Here is a 16,292-nt window from a genome sequence, read left to right as displayed (position 1 = left end):
ATCACCATGTTATTGATGACGTTTGAGCAACCCCAAATTTTCCACCGTACGGCAAGAAGTGACTATGATACTCTCATGGTCAGAGGAACTAAAACAAATGCTAACACTCTGTGTTATAACAAATGATTTCAGACGATATTACCTTTAAGTTTAACAAACAAGATTGAGTCGATTCAATATGATCGTTCTTCTAACGTCATACTCTCGATATTGTTTCAGGACTATCGTTATACTTAATGATATCCTGAGATCCGGAAAACATGATCACGAACAACACTTGAACCAGTCTTAGAGACAAGACCGGAAAACTATACTTTGCCGTTTATCATTCCACACGTGCATATGAGTTTTTCACTGAATCACATATTCCAAAGTCACAACAATTATAACATGAAATATAAACTCTTAAATATGGAAATGGAAATATAATAATACAGTATTTTTGCCTTTAGGACATATTTCCAACAAGCATGTCATGGGCTTTAGTCAGCCACTCGATTCGCCTATGCCATAGTGGCCAAACAACATCAACTTTGATGTTCCTGAGAAGGTTGTGAATCACGTTCATGTGCTGGATAGGTAGAGGAAGAGGGCTGGTTTGATGGAGGAGCTGGCCGCGTTTCGCAACATGACCGAGGTTGTGAAGGAGGTGGCAACCACCACCAGGGAGAGCAAGTCGGTCGACGTCCACCCTGAGCTGTATAGCGTCATCATGGGGCAAGGTAGCTTCAGTCTGGAGGCTCTGATGGTGGTTCTTAGGGCATATACAATGGTTCTATCTAACAATGCAACGTATGATAAATGATGAGGTGGAGGAGAGAGAAATTATAAGAAAATGCTTGTCTTCTCTTATTTAAGAGAAGACAAGAGATGATCTCTTAGCACAATATGTCTCATCATGTTTTTAGGAATAACTAGTTATTGAAGATAAGACTAAGAGATGACCCATTGTATACATCTTTTTTTGTCATCTCTAAATTACATGTAAAATTTAAGATAAGACTAGCTTATCAACCATTGTACATGCCATTAGGCACCCCAATTTTACGGTAAAAATGTTTAAAAAAATTATGGTAAAAATAACATCCGGAGCGGTCTGCGGAGAGATCGTCCGGCTAGTAATGCCAAGTTCTTGGTCATGGTACTGTTTTTTACTGGGCAAAATTGCGCGGAGACCCGGCGTAGCGACGTGACTAAGGGGGGCCCGAATGTCGACGCACGCGACCGCCTTCCTCCCGCACGTCTTCTCTCTCTCCCCCCCTTTGGTCTCACAGAGCTAATCCCCGGCGCTCGCTCGATTCCCTGCTCGCTTCGTTGGTCTCCGCCGCCACCCCCTGCTTCTCGTCCTCCCCGTCGGCGGCAGCGCTCTCCAAGGTTCCTCCCCAGAAAAGATTGCGCGCGCTGCATTGTGATGGTAAGGGCGATCGTCCCCGTCTTTCTTTAATCACTCTTGACGCAATGCTGATGTTAGGGTTTTGAGGGTTTACTTTCCGGCGCAACAATGGCGCCGCCGATCGCTCTAGTTCTTCGCGTTCTTCTCCCCACACCCCCTCCCCCCCGCCCCCCTCCACGTGTCCAGATTTTCGGTTCTTTGCGCTCTTTCCCCCCTAATCGATTTATTTTTGCCGTTCTGATGTATTCTTTCCTGTAAAATCTCCTCCTTTGCATTCTATGTTCCGAGTTCTATTTCGAGTTTTTTCCCCAAGGAAATGCGAAAGAGAAATTCCGACTAGTAAATACGGACACAAATTCGATCCTAAGTGGACTTTGAACCTACTCCCGACAATATAATAAAGAAGAGTTCGAATTCGAGTCAACGAGGACTTAGAACCATTGAAAATAGATGGTGGGGCTGTACGTAGGGTCGCGATAATAGACCCTGCTACTCCTTCTGATTTCTAATCTTATTCTTTGCAGGTTAATTTGTCACGCGTGAGGACTTGACGCCAGGACAAATTTCCAGACACAGCCATCTTTTGCTGGGTGAAGGTAAAAATATTTCATCCCTGAGATCCGGTCGTCATGTCTGTTTGGCCTCAATTGGAATTTTAATTTTAACTTCAAAAACAACAGTAGCTGATTGATGTTACATATTGGCAAACGCTTTCTTTGTGCTTGCAATGCAATGTGGTCACAAGGTGCAGCACCCTTTCTGTTGCTCAACTAACTCGTTTTGTGCATATCGACGCTTCCCTCGCTTGACTGTTCTACTTGTGAGACTGAGTGCACGGCGTTGAGTTTGTAGTGCTAATTTATATTGGAGTATAAGGCTAGGCGTTCGATGGCAGTAGTCCGTCATGATCCGGCCCTGTGAGGTGTGTTTACAGGCTGGAGTTGAGGTGCCGGTTGCGCCACTGCCAGACTCACCTTCCCAGCATTTGTGCTGCCAGATTTAATTGCCCCCGGTAGATGAGTGAGGTGGAAACTCAGAAGAGGTACGAGAAATTGTCGCCAACACAACGCTGACACTGACGCTGCTGGTCGTTCATTTGCTAGTATTTGGTGGTGGCAGAAGACATGGAATCTGTTTAGTTAGGGCAAGGAAGAGACAGGTATGAACATTGAACTCGTATATATGTACTAGGGGGTGGTTGGGATAGGACACCTCTTTATTCCAGCTGGTGACTCCCGCTTGTTTTTGAAGCACCTCCTAGATAGATCACCCAATGGTCTACATTTTTTTTTTTTGAATTTTGAGCACAAGGAACATAATATGGTTCTATTGGATCAGCTTTGCAGAGTAACCAATATAATGCTTCACTCACACAATGATACATAAACTTTGCTCCTCGGATTGTAATCCAATCTCCCAGTCAATGATAAATGGATGGCCAAATGAGATTTCGGATGGCATCCTTACCTGCGGATGGATAAAAATTGTGCTTTTATATTTAGATAGTGATGCTTTCATTGTAGATAGTTTGTTGTAAAAACAGCCTATTTGTAGAGATCACACGATAGTCTTTCATAGTTTAATTGATTATTTCTTTATTAACTGAATGTCTTTTCTTCTTGATTATAAAGAAGAAAAGGAAGGTTTATTCCTTCTGTTCAGTAAACTTCATGGTATATAATGTTGTGCAGCAACAGTCTTGTAAGTGTGAACATAATTTAGGTTGTGCTTAATTATTCTTTCGGCCATAGTAAACGAATACTAAATAATATTATTTTTCCAATTTGAAATTTAATTGAATTTACTAGTATGAGGCTATAATATGTTAACTGCTGATTAGTTAGTTGCATAACCATTATTCGCTTCATTGTGTTACCCTTCTCTCTGACAAGTGCAAACTATATTCACAATTATGGTCTGCTCATATCTTTTTTGGATGAAAATTAACATGATTTTCACTAGAGCATTCTTGCTAGGAATGCTCATGGATTAACTTATTACTGTGATTGTAAAAATAGTGGGGATCTAAATCTCCATTGCCTGTTAAATATTATTGTAGAGAGTATGTTTCAAGTGAATTCTCCGTGTGGCGAACTTGATCATGGTTGTTTACATAAATATTAATTAACGCAGTATGATCAGTGTGTTTATTAGAAGTAATTTCAGTGTGCTAAACTAGAAAAAAAAATACTAGCGAACTATGAGAGTAACTTAGCCAACTTTAACTCCAAAGTCATCTATGTTGTTTATGCAATCAAGAAGGCAGTGATAATTTTCAGCCGGACAATGTTGTAGAACTACTGATTAGAACTGATTGCAAATATTGTCTCAATAGCATTCTGAGACAGATGACTGAATTTACTTAACCCTATCACACAATTGGTAGTCTAAAAAATGGTTGCAATAGCACAAAGTCTTGGAAAAAAGTGATTTGGTTAGTCCAGATAGTTTGTACAAAGTCCTTTGCACACAAAACAAAACAGTTAGAAATGCATTTAGTTGTTGCGGTGTATATTAGTTTGCAATGCAGGCAATTTATAGAACACACATGGGAATGTATCTTATGCAAACAATTGGCTAGGTCCTATTCACGTAGTTTATTTTGAGCATTGAGTTAGCTAAAAGAATCCCAGAACTTATGTTCTGATAGTGCTTACCATCACATGAAACACGTTTAAACTCAACCTATACGATGACAATGAAACCCAATAGTAATGAAGCTTACGTGAGCAGCACTAGAGTAGCTTTTGATCTCTTTACTTTCGGTTTATGATTTGTCATTTGTTTTGCAGCACGTGTGACTTTTTATTGAAAATCTATCATGTATTGCTAGCTGACTTTCGAGGACCATTTCTACTATTTTGGTTACATTGATTTAATTCCCTAATGGAAGAGGCAAGGACAGTAGCATATATAGGTTCAGGCTATATATGCCTTTAATTATCTACCAACATAAGATACAGGTATTTAGACTTTCCAGGTATGATTAAAGAATTAAGCATGCTGCCAGTATTCAGACTTCACAGATATGGTGCTTGTTGGAATTGGTGTCAAATATGTGAACTAGGTTACAGTTGGACTTGGCATATGCGGAGAGTTAGATGTTTGAGTTGAAAGCATGCAACCTGGGGTCTAATATGTAACGCCACAGCGAGGTAGCCAAAACGCGAAGCTGGTAGGCTTGATACAAGATCATATATTCGTTGAATGATCAAAGAATTAAGCATGATGCCAGTATTTAGACATTACCGGTATGATGTTCATTGGAATTGGTGTTGAATATGTGTACAAGGTTACAGTTGGACTTGGCATACGCGGAGAGTTAGATGTTCGAGTTGAATGCATGTAACCCGAGCCAAATATGTAACGCCACGGCGAGGTAGCCAAAAGACGAAGCTGGTAGGCTAGATACAAGGGGGCTGTTTGGATGCTGCCCGTGGCTGCCTTGCCAAATCATGGCTCGCCAACTTTTTGGCGCAATATTTACCGCCGTGGGCTCGCCAACGAACCAGCATAAAACTGAAGGGCCAACCAAAACCTTGGCGTATATCCAAAAAATTGGCTTCAAACCAATATACACCAACCAGTCAGTCAACGACCAAAAATTTGGTAAGGCTGCTCCCGACTGTGATCCAAACAGGCCCAATATCACAACGGGGGTGGTCCAGGTGCCTGGGGTAGGGATGACCAAACCGGGCGTGGAGTGGTGGTCGAGATGCTGTCCTTTGTCATCGGTGTATCATGTTGATTTCATATGTGGGGAGGAGCACCCGTAGTCGCGCTGAACCTCGTTAACAAAATCGTCTCGCAATCTACTTTCGGCAATGATCCGGTCACAACAATTCGAACAATATTTTGCAATGCAAAATAAGCAATTAGGAACATAACTTACACATGCTTTATGCGATGCCTATGTATTTGTTCCTAGATCATAGATATCTTGTAGTCATATTACTGAAGTTTCTTTTTTGACCAGACACTAGCATGATTTAATTGCACCCCTAACTGTTTCCTGGTGCTGATAGTGTAGGATTCAGTTTTGGAAATAGGGCCCAGAAAGTATAATCGTTGAAAGGGACCTGCAATTTGATCTGCTATATGGTCTAGCAGGCGACGCGTTGCAGGAAACCATCTAATGATTGTGTTGTACTTGTTGCTAGGTAGAAAGCACAAAGTGTGAAAGGGCTAATGGAAGCATAAATCATGCAGAATCGGATATGGTGATAAGATCTTATTGGTAGGTGCCTCCTTTTTATACAGTTTAACTTTTGAAATTTTATCTCTTATGGTAAATTCAGACTTTCCTTTAACTGGCAGCACCTTTGAGCTGAATTCATTCTCATTTTTTTGGTTTCCGGAAGCTTTACATCAGGAAGTAAGAATACAACAACTTCTCGGTCTCATCTATATGATATAGGGGTGAGCATTGCCAGTGTCATCTCATTTCATCAGCTGCGGAATTAATGGGATCAAATAGGCTACCCTTTGGATTCATTTCGGGAGGATATAGCTGCAGTGAGCAATATGATTGGCAGCAGTTAACCCTTCGTCAAAGAGAACAAGCAACAAGGGAGCAACCCCATAGCAGTGCAAACTTGAGGTACCCTGTGCATATACCCAACAGGTTATGATTTTCATTAGTGTGTTAACTTTTTCGTGTCATGGTCATCATGTTATTCAGCTTTACACGTATCTTTCTTGATGGAATTCCATGATTCAGAGATAAGGTAGAATATTTGGTAACTGCTACAGGAATTTTCAATGATGGATGCATTTTGTACCATTTAGACCTTTGTTGTGGGTTTTTTCATAAGAATCCTATACAACTAAGTAGGTGATCCCAACTAACATATTTATCTCAACATTCAATCATGCATGGGAAAAGACCCACCTCAACATGCAACCATGCATGCAAAATGGCTCAAGTGCTTTAATTATATTATGCTACTATTCAATATTTTTTTAGTTATACTATACATAATCATATGTATTTTCAGTTTCAGTCTTATATTATTATTCAAAAAATTCATATTCATATAGCAAAATCTCATTGAATATATTGGAAGCAATCCCCGCAGCAACGTGTGGGGTATCATCTAGTTTTGGAGTACTCTCCAAGCTTTAAAATGGTTTTCTGATAAGGGCCGCCCTTTGGATCTTATGATTGGGGTCGTCAAATTTCTTATGTAATTTTTTTCCTATGACCTCGATTCCATAAGAAAACCAACATGACATCAAACCTCATTCAATTTTTTAGAAGTTCAATTGGCTGTCACTCTATATGTTTCCACTTTCCACTCCCTTTTCATTCCTCAAAATGTCATGCATTTATTTTTCTTACGAATCTTTGGAAGGCATCTTTTAAAAATCCGTAGTATGCGACGTCTCATTTCTGTATTTGTCCTGTTCCAATTATTTCGAAATTTGTCGATCAGGAGGCCTTTAATGATTTATATTTCTTATATTGCAGGACTGAGAGGACTAGTCCATCCTTTGATTGTGTTTGTGATTATGCAAAAGGGGCCGATGGACATATTCATGATACGGTAACCCTTGGCAAGGTTTGTCAGTTTAACGGGGGAAGTAGCACTCAGAATGGACCTTATCAAGCGGACCAATATCTGCCATCTTACTTTCCAGTTGACCATTTTTCTGAGATAGATGAAGCACGGCATCGGGCTTACATGGACAGCTTCTACACTGACAATAATCCTGATCACACCTCAGCTAGTCGGTTGCGTCATAGGGATGAACAAAGGAAAGCTTACACCAAGAAGCCATTTAAGAAATTGCACACTATAAAAAATTCAAAAAAACTGCGCACTATCCATCCTAGGCAACCTGAGCTTTCACTCCGTGAGGATTTTCATGATAGGTTGGGCATTAGAAATTGCAGGAATGCTTATCATGGCAAGAGGTTAAAAACAAAACCGGCAAGATGGAGTTCTCAGAAAAACAATTCCAGTGTGCCTTGTGTTGGTAAACATGGGAGAAGCAGTCGGCAGACAAGATCTGGAGAACAACCGTTTGAACAGGAAGCTGAGAACAGTAGACACAAAAGGTATGGAGGTCAGCTGGTCGGAGAGAAAGCTAAGAAGCGTATGATTTATGAGGGGCACCCTAAAGGATTATGTTCACGTCGTGAGCAGGATGAGCATCTGCATCATGAGGTACATCATAGTGGTTCTGATACGATGAGAAATGACAATTGGGAGAAAAATGCTGAAACAAACGATGAAGTAGATCATAATGGAGCAGAAGGGAACTGCCATCTAATGAAGAATATTCGGGCCGCTGCTGCTACATGCTGTGGCTCAACAAAGTCTAATGAAAACTCACATGTGTTATGTCCCAAGTACAGCAGCAAAACCATCGCTTCATCTAATGAGCCAAAAGGGAGTAGCAACATGAAATTAGTATCTGACAAGCAGCCAAGTGTTGTTGGTTGTACCAAAAGACCTCGAAACACAAGAACTGGAGACATTTCGACACGTAACCTGCAGAATCTCTCAGTCACTCATATGGAGAAGGGCGTGCATACAAAGCAAGCTGATAATACTTCTCATTCTGAATTACTTCGCGAATGTCTAGATATTTGGAGAAGAAGAAGATTAAGGAAGGAAAGCAGTGCTGAAGCTAAAAAACTAGATCAAACAGGTACTGCGAGGCATGAATGGTCTGCTTCTTCTTGTAGCTCAGAAAGTGATGATGAAAATGTCAATGCATCTGAGAGTGCTTCTGGGAACTCAGAAAGTGCGGCTGAAAATGATACTGAATTGGAGAATTCCCAAAAATGTAGAGGTGCAACGTCGCTTGATGGAGTACAAAACCGTGGTGAGGGAAGAGCAATGATAAATACAGAGCAGCCCTTCAGATGCCTCAGTGGTACAAACTACAACAAAAGCTCAGCCAAGCAAGGGCTGAAGTGCAATCTGGAGGTTTTGCAAGAACCACATCCAGGTGAAATCATGCAGCAAAAGGAAGAGAATAAACTTCCATGCTGTCTACCATCAACTGTTCATCCAAATGGCATGATACAAACTAGTCACAACAGTTGTTCTGATACTAGCAAGAAACAAACTAGACGGAACAACTGGGCAGATATTAGTAAGGTAGATCAAGCAGCTACTTATCCTGATAGTAGTGTGTATCGGAATGTTTCTCAGCACGAGACTGGCAATCATTTGGATGATGGGAGAAAATATAAACTGGGCATCGGCTGTGAAATTAAAAGGAAAGCAGCACAAGGCGATGGTGCCAAATGGTTTGAACAAATGCCCAGTTTGATAACAGGTCCAACACTGCTGGATCAAAAAAGTCTTGCAGTTTGCTCTCCTGATGATGGTAATGTGAAGGTCTGTGGGTCAGAGTGTTCCAATCAGTGCAGTAAAACTACTTTAGAATTGGAGAAAGGGAAGAAGTATGTCAATTGCTCCAGTGGAACTGACTGCAGAGTCATAAAAATTTGTTCCAGTGGAGGTGATTGCAGAGACATCCGACAAGATACCATGAATTGCAGAAGAAAGAGGCAAGTGTCTTTATCTCTGGCAGACTCTGAAAATGATAAAGGAACAAAGGAAGATTATCAGCCACCTGGAGTTCTTGAAGTGACATCAAATCGACAGATTTCCTGCCTATCTGATGTTGGCATAAAAATACCTGATGTTGCTAGACCAGCTGATTGCACCCCACGTTTTACAATACCAGACTTAAATTGTTTGCCTAGTATGATCGCAGATGAAGAAGAATTCGAGGCATCTCAAGAAGTGATTAATCAAGTAACTGGGCACGGTTCGGAACCACATGATGCTTGTCCGAGCCTTTCCGCCTTTAGTGGGCCTGCTGTGCAGGAAGAACAGTTTAAGCAACCAGAGAAGAATGAATTTGTCGGAGGAATTTGCGCAAGAACGGTTGCAAATGGTTCACGGATCTCTGATTCACACAGTGCAAAGGGCGCGGTTAATCAGGCAACTGGGCAGCATACTAGTCAGAGCTTTTCCGCCTTTAGTGGGCCTGCTGTGCAGGAAGAACAGTTTAAGCAACCAGAAAAGAATGAATTTGTTGGAGGAATTTGCGCAAGAACGGTTGCAAATGGTTCACGGATCTCTGATTCACATAGTGCAAAGGGAGCGGTTAATCAGGCAACTGGGCAGGATACTAGTCAGAGCTTTTCAGCCTTTAGTGGGACTGCTGTGCACGAAAAACAGTTTAAGCAACCAGAGAAGAATGAATTTGTCGGAGGAAGTTGCACAAGAACGGTTGCAAATGGGTCACGGATCTCTGATTCACATAGTGCAAAGGAAGCGATTAATCAGGCAACTGGGGAGGATACAAGTCAGTGCTTTTCAGCCTTTAGTGGGACTGCTGTGCAGGGAAAACAGTTTAAACAATCTGAAAAGAATGAATTTAGTGGCGGAATTTACGAAAGTGAGATTGCAAATGGTTCGCGGATCTGTGATTCACATAGTGGGCCACCAAAACTAAGTACTGATGAAGAAAGTATCACAGCATTCAAATGTGCCCTCGGCGAATTCATAAAAAATATCTTAAGGCCTCTGTGGGAAGAAGGCCTCTTATCTCGTGAGGTCCACAAAATTATAGCGAGGAAAGCCGTGGATAAAGTGGCCTTGACATTGGGCCCAAAGGTGCCTCGTACAGAAGCAGCCATCTTTAGGTTTTTTGCAGAGGAATCTCAGAGTGTAGAACAACTCGTTCAGGTGGTAGCCTATGCTCTTCCTGTTTGTAGCAAGAATGCTACTCCCTCCCATCCATATTACTTGTCGCTCCAATGGATGTATCTAGCATTGAAATACGTCCATTTGAGCGACAATTAATATGGATCGGAGGGATTAGTTTTGTTGTACTCGGCTAAACAATCTACAAAATCTTGTCTTGCAGGGTTACTTGGATATATACCTGGGAAAGCAAGTTCTTAGGAGAACTATGCCTGGTAGTATCTGACCAATCACGGGAAACCCCATGTAAAAATATATTTGACCCCATCTGTTGGTATAAATTCCTATTCTATGGTTTTCCTTTGCTAACCACAAACTCCTTGATTTCCACAGGCAGGTTATAACAAGTAGGCGTAAACTTTGCGCTAAAAGGAAGATATGTTCGGAGTCAACGGATCTTCCTTCTGCCCACGACGAGCCACTTTTACTTGTGAAGCACTTGTCTAAGTTAAAACAGGTCTGATCTAATATAACACAAATGGCTTATACAGGGTGATGCAGCCAAATTTTGATTTGTAGCGTGCATTTCCATTATCTAGGTCTCTTCTCACAATGTGCAAATGTCATGAAGATGTCGATGTACCGGCATTTGGTTTTGTAACCTGCGCTTTCGCTTTGCTTAGAATTACCAATTGTTTGTTTATTTATTATATAGGACAACACAGAATCATTACTATTATCTTCAGCTAGGCTCGGGGTGCAGGCCGGTAATGACACCCGGATAAAACAGCAAAACGCAACCCCTCCGCTATTGGCAAACAAATGAGCTTGCTGTTATGAGTTAGCCGTTATGGCCATTGTCCTCTTTCTGTGGTGTCCTGAATCCAAGACCCATATTCTTCACCTATCCTGCAGCCTGGTTCCTTCGAAATTACTGCCTCCGTCCTAAAATAAGTAACTCAAGTTTGTACTCCCTCCGTCCTAAAATTCTTGTCTTAGATTTTTCTAGATATTGATGTATCTAATACTAAAGCGTGACTTGATACATCCGTATTTAGATAAATCTAAGACAAGAATTTTGGGACGGAGGGAGTACTAGTCACTTATTTTGGGACGGAGGGAGTACTAGTCACTTATTTTGGGACGGAAGAATATGTTTGTGAGGTTCAGAGTGGCAGGCGTTGGAGCTGGGCGATTACCGAAGTTGGAGGCGTCGCTTTTGGTTGGTATTCACAGCGATGACATGTATCTTGTCGGCTATTCATAACAAGATGTCTATCAACCGGGCTTCTTGCGACATGCTTCTGATCCTGTGTTTAAATTTTACTCCCTCCGTCCCATAATATAAGAGCGTAGTGTCAAAAATGCTTTTATATTATGGAACAGAGGGAGTAGCATTTTTTTACAGCAAGACAGATATGGACCGGCTGCCAGTATATTGGATGGTCTTTAGGATGTTTTCCCGTAGTTTGCTTCACCTGCTAGCAGTTGACTACTCATCTTTTAGTGGTCATATTTGACTTTTCTCTTTTTTCTTTTTGACATGTCGTGTTGTTGCCCCGGCGGACCTTACCTTTTATCTTTTACTGCACTTAGGTAACTTCTACTACAAATTTGGCTGGTGTTTTATTTATAATGTAGCATTAAAGTCTATTTTGAAAATGTTACTCCCTCTCTCTTAATTTATAGGGCGTGCGTGTATCCTTAGGTCGTCAATTTGACCAACCTAATACAAGTCATATATTACAAAAACATACCAATATAAACTTCAGATGTTTTATTTTTAAACGATATAATTTTTGTGTTATATAGTTTATATTAGGATGATTAAATTGGCAACCTAGATATACATGTAGGACTTGTAAACTGAAACGGAGGGAGTAGCAATCTTTAAGTTTTGCAATTACTCTAGAGACCCTCTCGGTTATAACGCCGTGAATCTGGGTCCTATTTAATCCCTAACTTAACAAACTTGAATTACAGGTACCAAGGCAAAATTTAGTGACTATTTTGCAAGCCAACTTTTTTTTGTTAACCGAGATCATTAATTACACCGCATCCACGCAAGTTAGGAATTTTTCTTTTTCTTAATTGAGATTATTAATACACCGCATGCATGCAAAGAAGGAATAGAAAGGAAGTAGCTTTGTGTCATTATGACTACATGTATGCAAGTATTTAAACTAGTTGCTAGTACTACGAGAAAACATCATTAATTTTTGCCTCGATTACTGTTAGTGGCTTTGTATAGATGCAAAATGTATTTTTTATAATGGCCTTGTATAAGGGAATGGAGGGAGTAGTAGAAGTTCAAGTCATTTTCAACAATTATTAGCATGTCCGCAAAGTGCGCAATGCTACGATACAAATGGCCTGAAGCACTCCCAAGCAAATTTTGTTTATTTTCTGTAATATAATTTCTCTCACTTTTAAAACTAATTACAATTATCTTTTCTAGAATTGGGAATAAGAAATTTTCCGAATTAATGAATAAATAACTGAAAAAGACTACTATTCGTGGCCCTGACATTTACTATTTCAAGATTTTTTTTAAGATCAATTTACTATTTGAAGTTCTTTTTTAGACAATTTACTATTTCAGTGTGTTGCACGAAATTGGTGACGCACGTAGAGGCCAGGCAAGGGACCGAACTGGGCCAACCCATCGAGCTAGGTTCTGATTCCTGGTTTTCCTTGTCCCTTTTTGTTTCTTTTTTAGTGTTGTTTTCCTTAAGGTTTCCCCCTTTTAAGGTTATTATTTATTTTACAAAAATATTCGCAAAAATCTAGAACTATTCATGTTTTTAATACTGTTAAAAAAATTAAAAGATTTTCACATTTTTTCAAAAAATGCTAGGAATTTGGAAAAAATATATTTGCACAATTAAAAAAATCACAAACATTTTGAGATATGTTCTCAAGTTTTCAAAATATGTTCATGTCCTCTTAAAAGTATTATTTTAAAAAATCTAACATTTGAAAATTATTCACACAAGTCTTTAAAACATCCATGTTTCAAATTTTACAATTTTTTAATAATCTACTATAAATGTTTCTTTTGAAGAAAATCGGCTAGAAACCCTACAATATGAAAAGTAAATCATTGGCTCGGTTAGCATCAATGCTTGCAACATTAAATGGCCGGCCCACCCTAGCCATGCTTGTGCTTTTGGTGGACATTTTGACTCACAATGTCCCGAGAGCAGCTAATTGGATGCTACCCCTTGCGGGGATCTTCAAGGGTCACCTCTAGAGAACGTCAAGTGGTGCGTTTAGCCGCCGTCACATGTCGTGTGCTAGACGTTTTCTTTGGATTTTTTTTTATGTATGAGCTTTTTGGTTTTAAATGAGTGTTTTGACTTTATTTGGTTTTTGCCTGCTTTCCCTAGCTTTAGGAGAGAAAAACACAAAAAATGTACAATTTCTCTCTCTCACGAGAAGCACAAATTAGCTTTCATGAGAAGATAGAAAAAAAAATGTGCTTCCACGAGAAGCACGTAGGCACAAATTTGTTTCCGTGCAGAAAAAACGTTTGCTTCTCGTGTAGGCACAAATTTGTTTCCACAAGAAATACAATTGTGCTTCTAGGGAAAAAAAAACTATGCTTGCACGATTAGTATATATTTTGCTTCTCGTGGAGGCACATATTTGGTTCCGCATGAAGCACAACTGTGCTTCTCGAAAAGAAAATTATGCTTTCACAAGATGCACAAATTTGCTTCCGCGAGAAACACAGTTGTGCTTCTTGAAAATGAAAATAAATGTGCTTCCACGAGAAGCATAGATTTGCTTTCCGTGGAGGCACGGATTTCTTTCGCGAGAAGCACAAGGAGAAAAAGTAAAAAAAGGTGGTTTTGGCTTTGGTTTTTCTCTTCTGTTTTTTCGTCATTCTTTTTTGTTGCAGATTATTTTTTGGCGGACGCTAGGCGACGGCATCATCCGGCTGATCCGTGCGTGGGATCAGCTAGGTCGCCAGCCACTCGATTATTCGACCCGTCCACCTTTTAATCCGTTCGATCCACCCGAGTAAGCCCGTTTAATTCATTCATTTCGTGGGTGCTGGTCATGGACCCTGCTTTCACGCATCCATTCCCACGCGGCTAGTTTAGTGCCATACGCAGCGACTCCACATAACCAGTTGGTTATCGCAGCAACGCATAAGTGACACAGGGAGGCGCTTCTAGTTCAGGCTTTGTTCGGTTACACCCTGCCCTAAGAGGGTTGGAGGGGATTTGGGAGGGATTTGACTTGTAGAGGATTTAATCCACCTCAATCCTTGTTAAAACCCCTCCACAACCCTGTCAACCGAACATGGCCTCAGGGTTTTTGTTTGTTTGAGGGGCTTCTAGTTCAGGTAAGTAGCAAAGTCCAGTCATCTATGCTCTTCTCTTGTAGCATCAGTTATTAAGTAGCAAGTCAGCCATTGCCTCAAAGAAAAAACTCAAGTCATCCATGCTCACTCAATGACACGAGCTGCTTCAAAGACCAGCAGCGGTGTCGCTGTTGCGTACGAGGTCAGATGCGCTGCAAGCCGAGACAACGATTTCGCGAGGGGTGGTCCGACTTACGGGTGTAGTGTGAGGGTGCGAGTCTGGTCGACGGTCTCTGTGATGGAAGCTCGACTGCTTCGACGGCAGCAACGCTACGAGGCGTTGCGATGAAAGCCGGTCGCTTCAATGATGTTTGTGACGACATGCTTCGATGGCCATGGAAATGGCACAACCACGTGCTTTGGCGGGCGTGGTGATGCTGCGACGGCAGCCCGGCTGCTTCAATGATGTTGCGATTGGATGCTTTGATGGCCGCGATGTGGTTTGATCGGTGCGATGGTGCCACGACGGCAAGCTGTTTGCTTCAATGATGTTGTGACGGCTGCGGCGGGTGCTTCGACAGCAGTGACGATGCTATGAAGGCAACCTAGCTCCTTTGATGATGTTGTGCCGATGTGCACCAACTACCGCAAAGATGTGGTGACGAACCACGATGGCAGTGTGCTTCGAACGGTCACAGCGATGCCGCGGCAGTGTCTTTCATGGTTGCGGTGATGCTCCAACGAAGACCCGACTGCAGCGACAACGTGCTTTTTGGCCGTGGCAATGCTATGATGATGGCACGACTGTTTGACGATACTGCGATGACAACTCGACTGCTCTGATGATGCTATGATGGTGTATATGCTTCGAGGACCGCGGCATTGAAGGGAATATGCCCTAGAGGCAATAATAAAGTTATTATTTATTTCCTTAATTCGTGATAAATGTTTATTATTCATGCTAGAATTTTATTAACCGGAAACTTAATACATGTGTGAATACATAGACAAAACATATAGTCCCTAGTATGCCTCTACTTGACAAGCTCGTTAATCAAAGATGGTTATGTTTTCTAACCATAGACATGTGTTGTCATTTGATAAATGAGATCACATCATTAGAAGAATGGACATGACCCATCCGTTAGCTTAGCATTATGATCGTTGCAGTTTCATTGCTACTGCTCTCTTCATGACTTATACATGTTCCTCAGACTATGAAATTATGCAACTCCCGAATACCGGAGGAACACTTTGTGTGCTACCAAACATCACAACGTAAATGGGTGATTATAAAGGTACTCTACAGGTGTCTCCAAAGGTGTTTGTTGGGTTGGCATGGATCGAGATTAGGATTTGTCACTCTATGTTTCGGAGAGGTATCTCTGGGCCCTCTCGGTAATACTAATCACTATAAGCCTTGCAAGCATTGTGACTAATGAGTTAGTTGCAGGATGAAGTATGACGGAACAAGTAAAGAGACTTGCCGATAACGAGATTGAACTAGGTATGATGATACCGACGACCGAATCTCGGGCAAGTAACATACCCATGACAAAGGGAACAACGTATGTTGTTATGCGGTTTGACCAATAAAGATCTTCGTAGAATATGCAGGAACCAATATGAGCATCCAGGTTCCGCTATTGGTTATTGACCGGAGACGTGTCTCGGTCATGTATACATAGTTCTTGAACCCGTAGGATCTGCACGCTTAACGTTCGATGATGATTTGTATTATGAGTTTATGTGATTTGATGACCGAAGGTTGTTCGGAGTCCCGGATGAGATCACGGACATGACGAGCAGTCTCTAAATGATCGAGACATAAGGATTGATATATTGGAAGGTTATATTCGGACACCGGAAGGGTTCCGAAGTGTATCAGATATTTTTCGGAGTACCGGGAGGT

General features: G+C 41.2%; 1 protein-coding gene across 6 annotated transcripts; it reads left to right on the top strand.

Annotated features, from left to right (window-relative positions):
• The first annotated feature begins 1,151 nt into the window (after positions 1 to 1,151).
• Positions 1,152 to 10,914, top strand: LOC123070239 (uncharacterized). 6 transcript variants are annotated; one of them, XM_044493336.1, is made up of 7 exons: positions 1,152 to 1,414; positions 1,918 to 1,989; positions 5,558 to 5,630; positions 5,766 to 6,017; positions 6,864 to 10,110; positions 10,292 to 10,374; positions 10,462 to 10,914. In XM_044493336.1, exons 4-6 carry the CDS (start codon positions 5,857 to 5,859, stop codon positions 10,352 to 10,354), a joined length of 3,471 nt encoding a protein of 1,156 aa, XP_044349271.1. In that variant the 5' UTR covers positions 1,152 to 1,414; positions 1,918 to 1,989; positions 5,558 to 5,630; positions 5,766 to 5,856; the 3' UTR covers positions 10,355 to 10,374; positions 10,462 to 10,914. The 6 variants fall into 6 exon arrangements, with proteins under 6 accessions (XP_044349271.1, XP_044349269.1, XP_044349267.1 ...); XM_044493334.1 differs by having other exon boundaries at positions 5,755 to 6,017; XM_044493332.1 differs by having other exon boundaries at positions 5,554 to 5,630.
• The last annotated feature ends 5,378 nt before the right edge of the window (positions 10,915 to 16,292 follow it).

The sequence above is a fragment of the Triticum aestivum genome, chromosome 3B (assembly GCF_018294505.1).
Source record: "Triticum aestivum cultivar Chinese Spring chromosome 3B, IWGSC CS RefSeq v2.1, whole genome shotgun sequence".
Taxonomy (NCBI): domain Eukaryota; kingdom Viridiplantae; phylum Streptophyta; class Magnoliopsida; order Poales; family Poaceae; genus Triticum; species Triticum aestivum.
Note: the sequence above shows the minus strand (reverse complement) of the source record. Positions and strands in the feature narration are given on the sequence as shown.

What these genes read in the sequence shown, in the direction of transcription:
- LOC123070239 (XM_044493336.1), top strand. Translation starts at nt 5,857, where the DNA reads ATGGGATCAAATAGGCTACCCTTTGGATTCATTTCGGGAGGATATAGC. An exon ending in CCTGTGCATATACCCAACAG is followed by an intron (nt 6,018 to 6,863) that starts GTTATGATTTTC and finishes CTTATATTGCAG; the next exon opens with GACTGAGAGGACTAGTCCAT. An exon ending in GTGTAGAACAACTCGTTCAG is followed by an intron (nt 10,111 to 10,291) that starts GTGGTAGCCTAT and finishes CTTGTCTTGCAG; the next exon opens with GGTTACTTGGATATATACCT.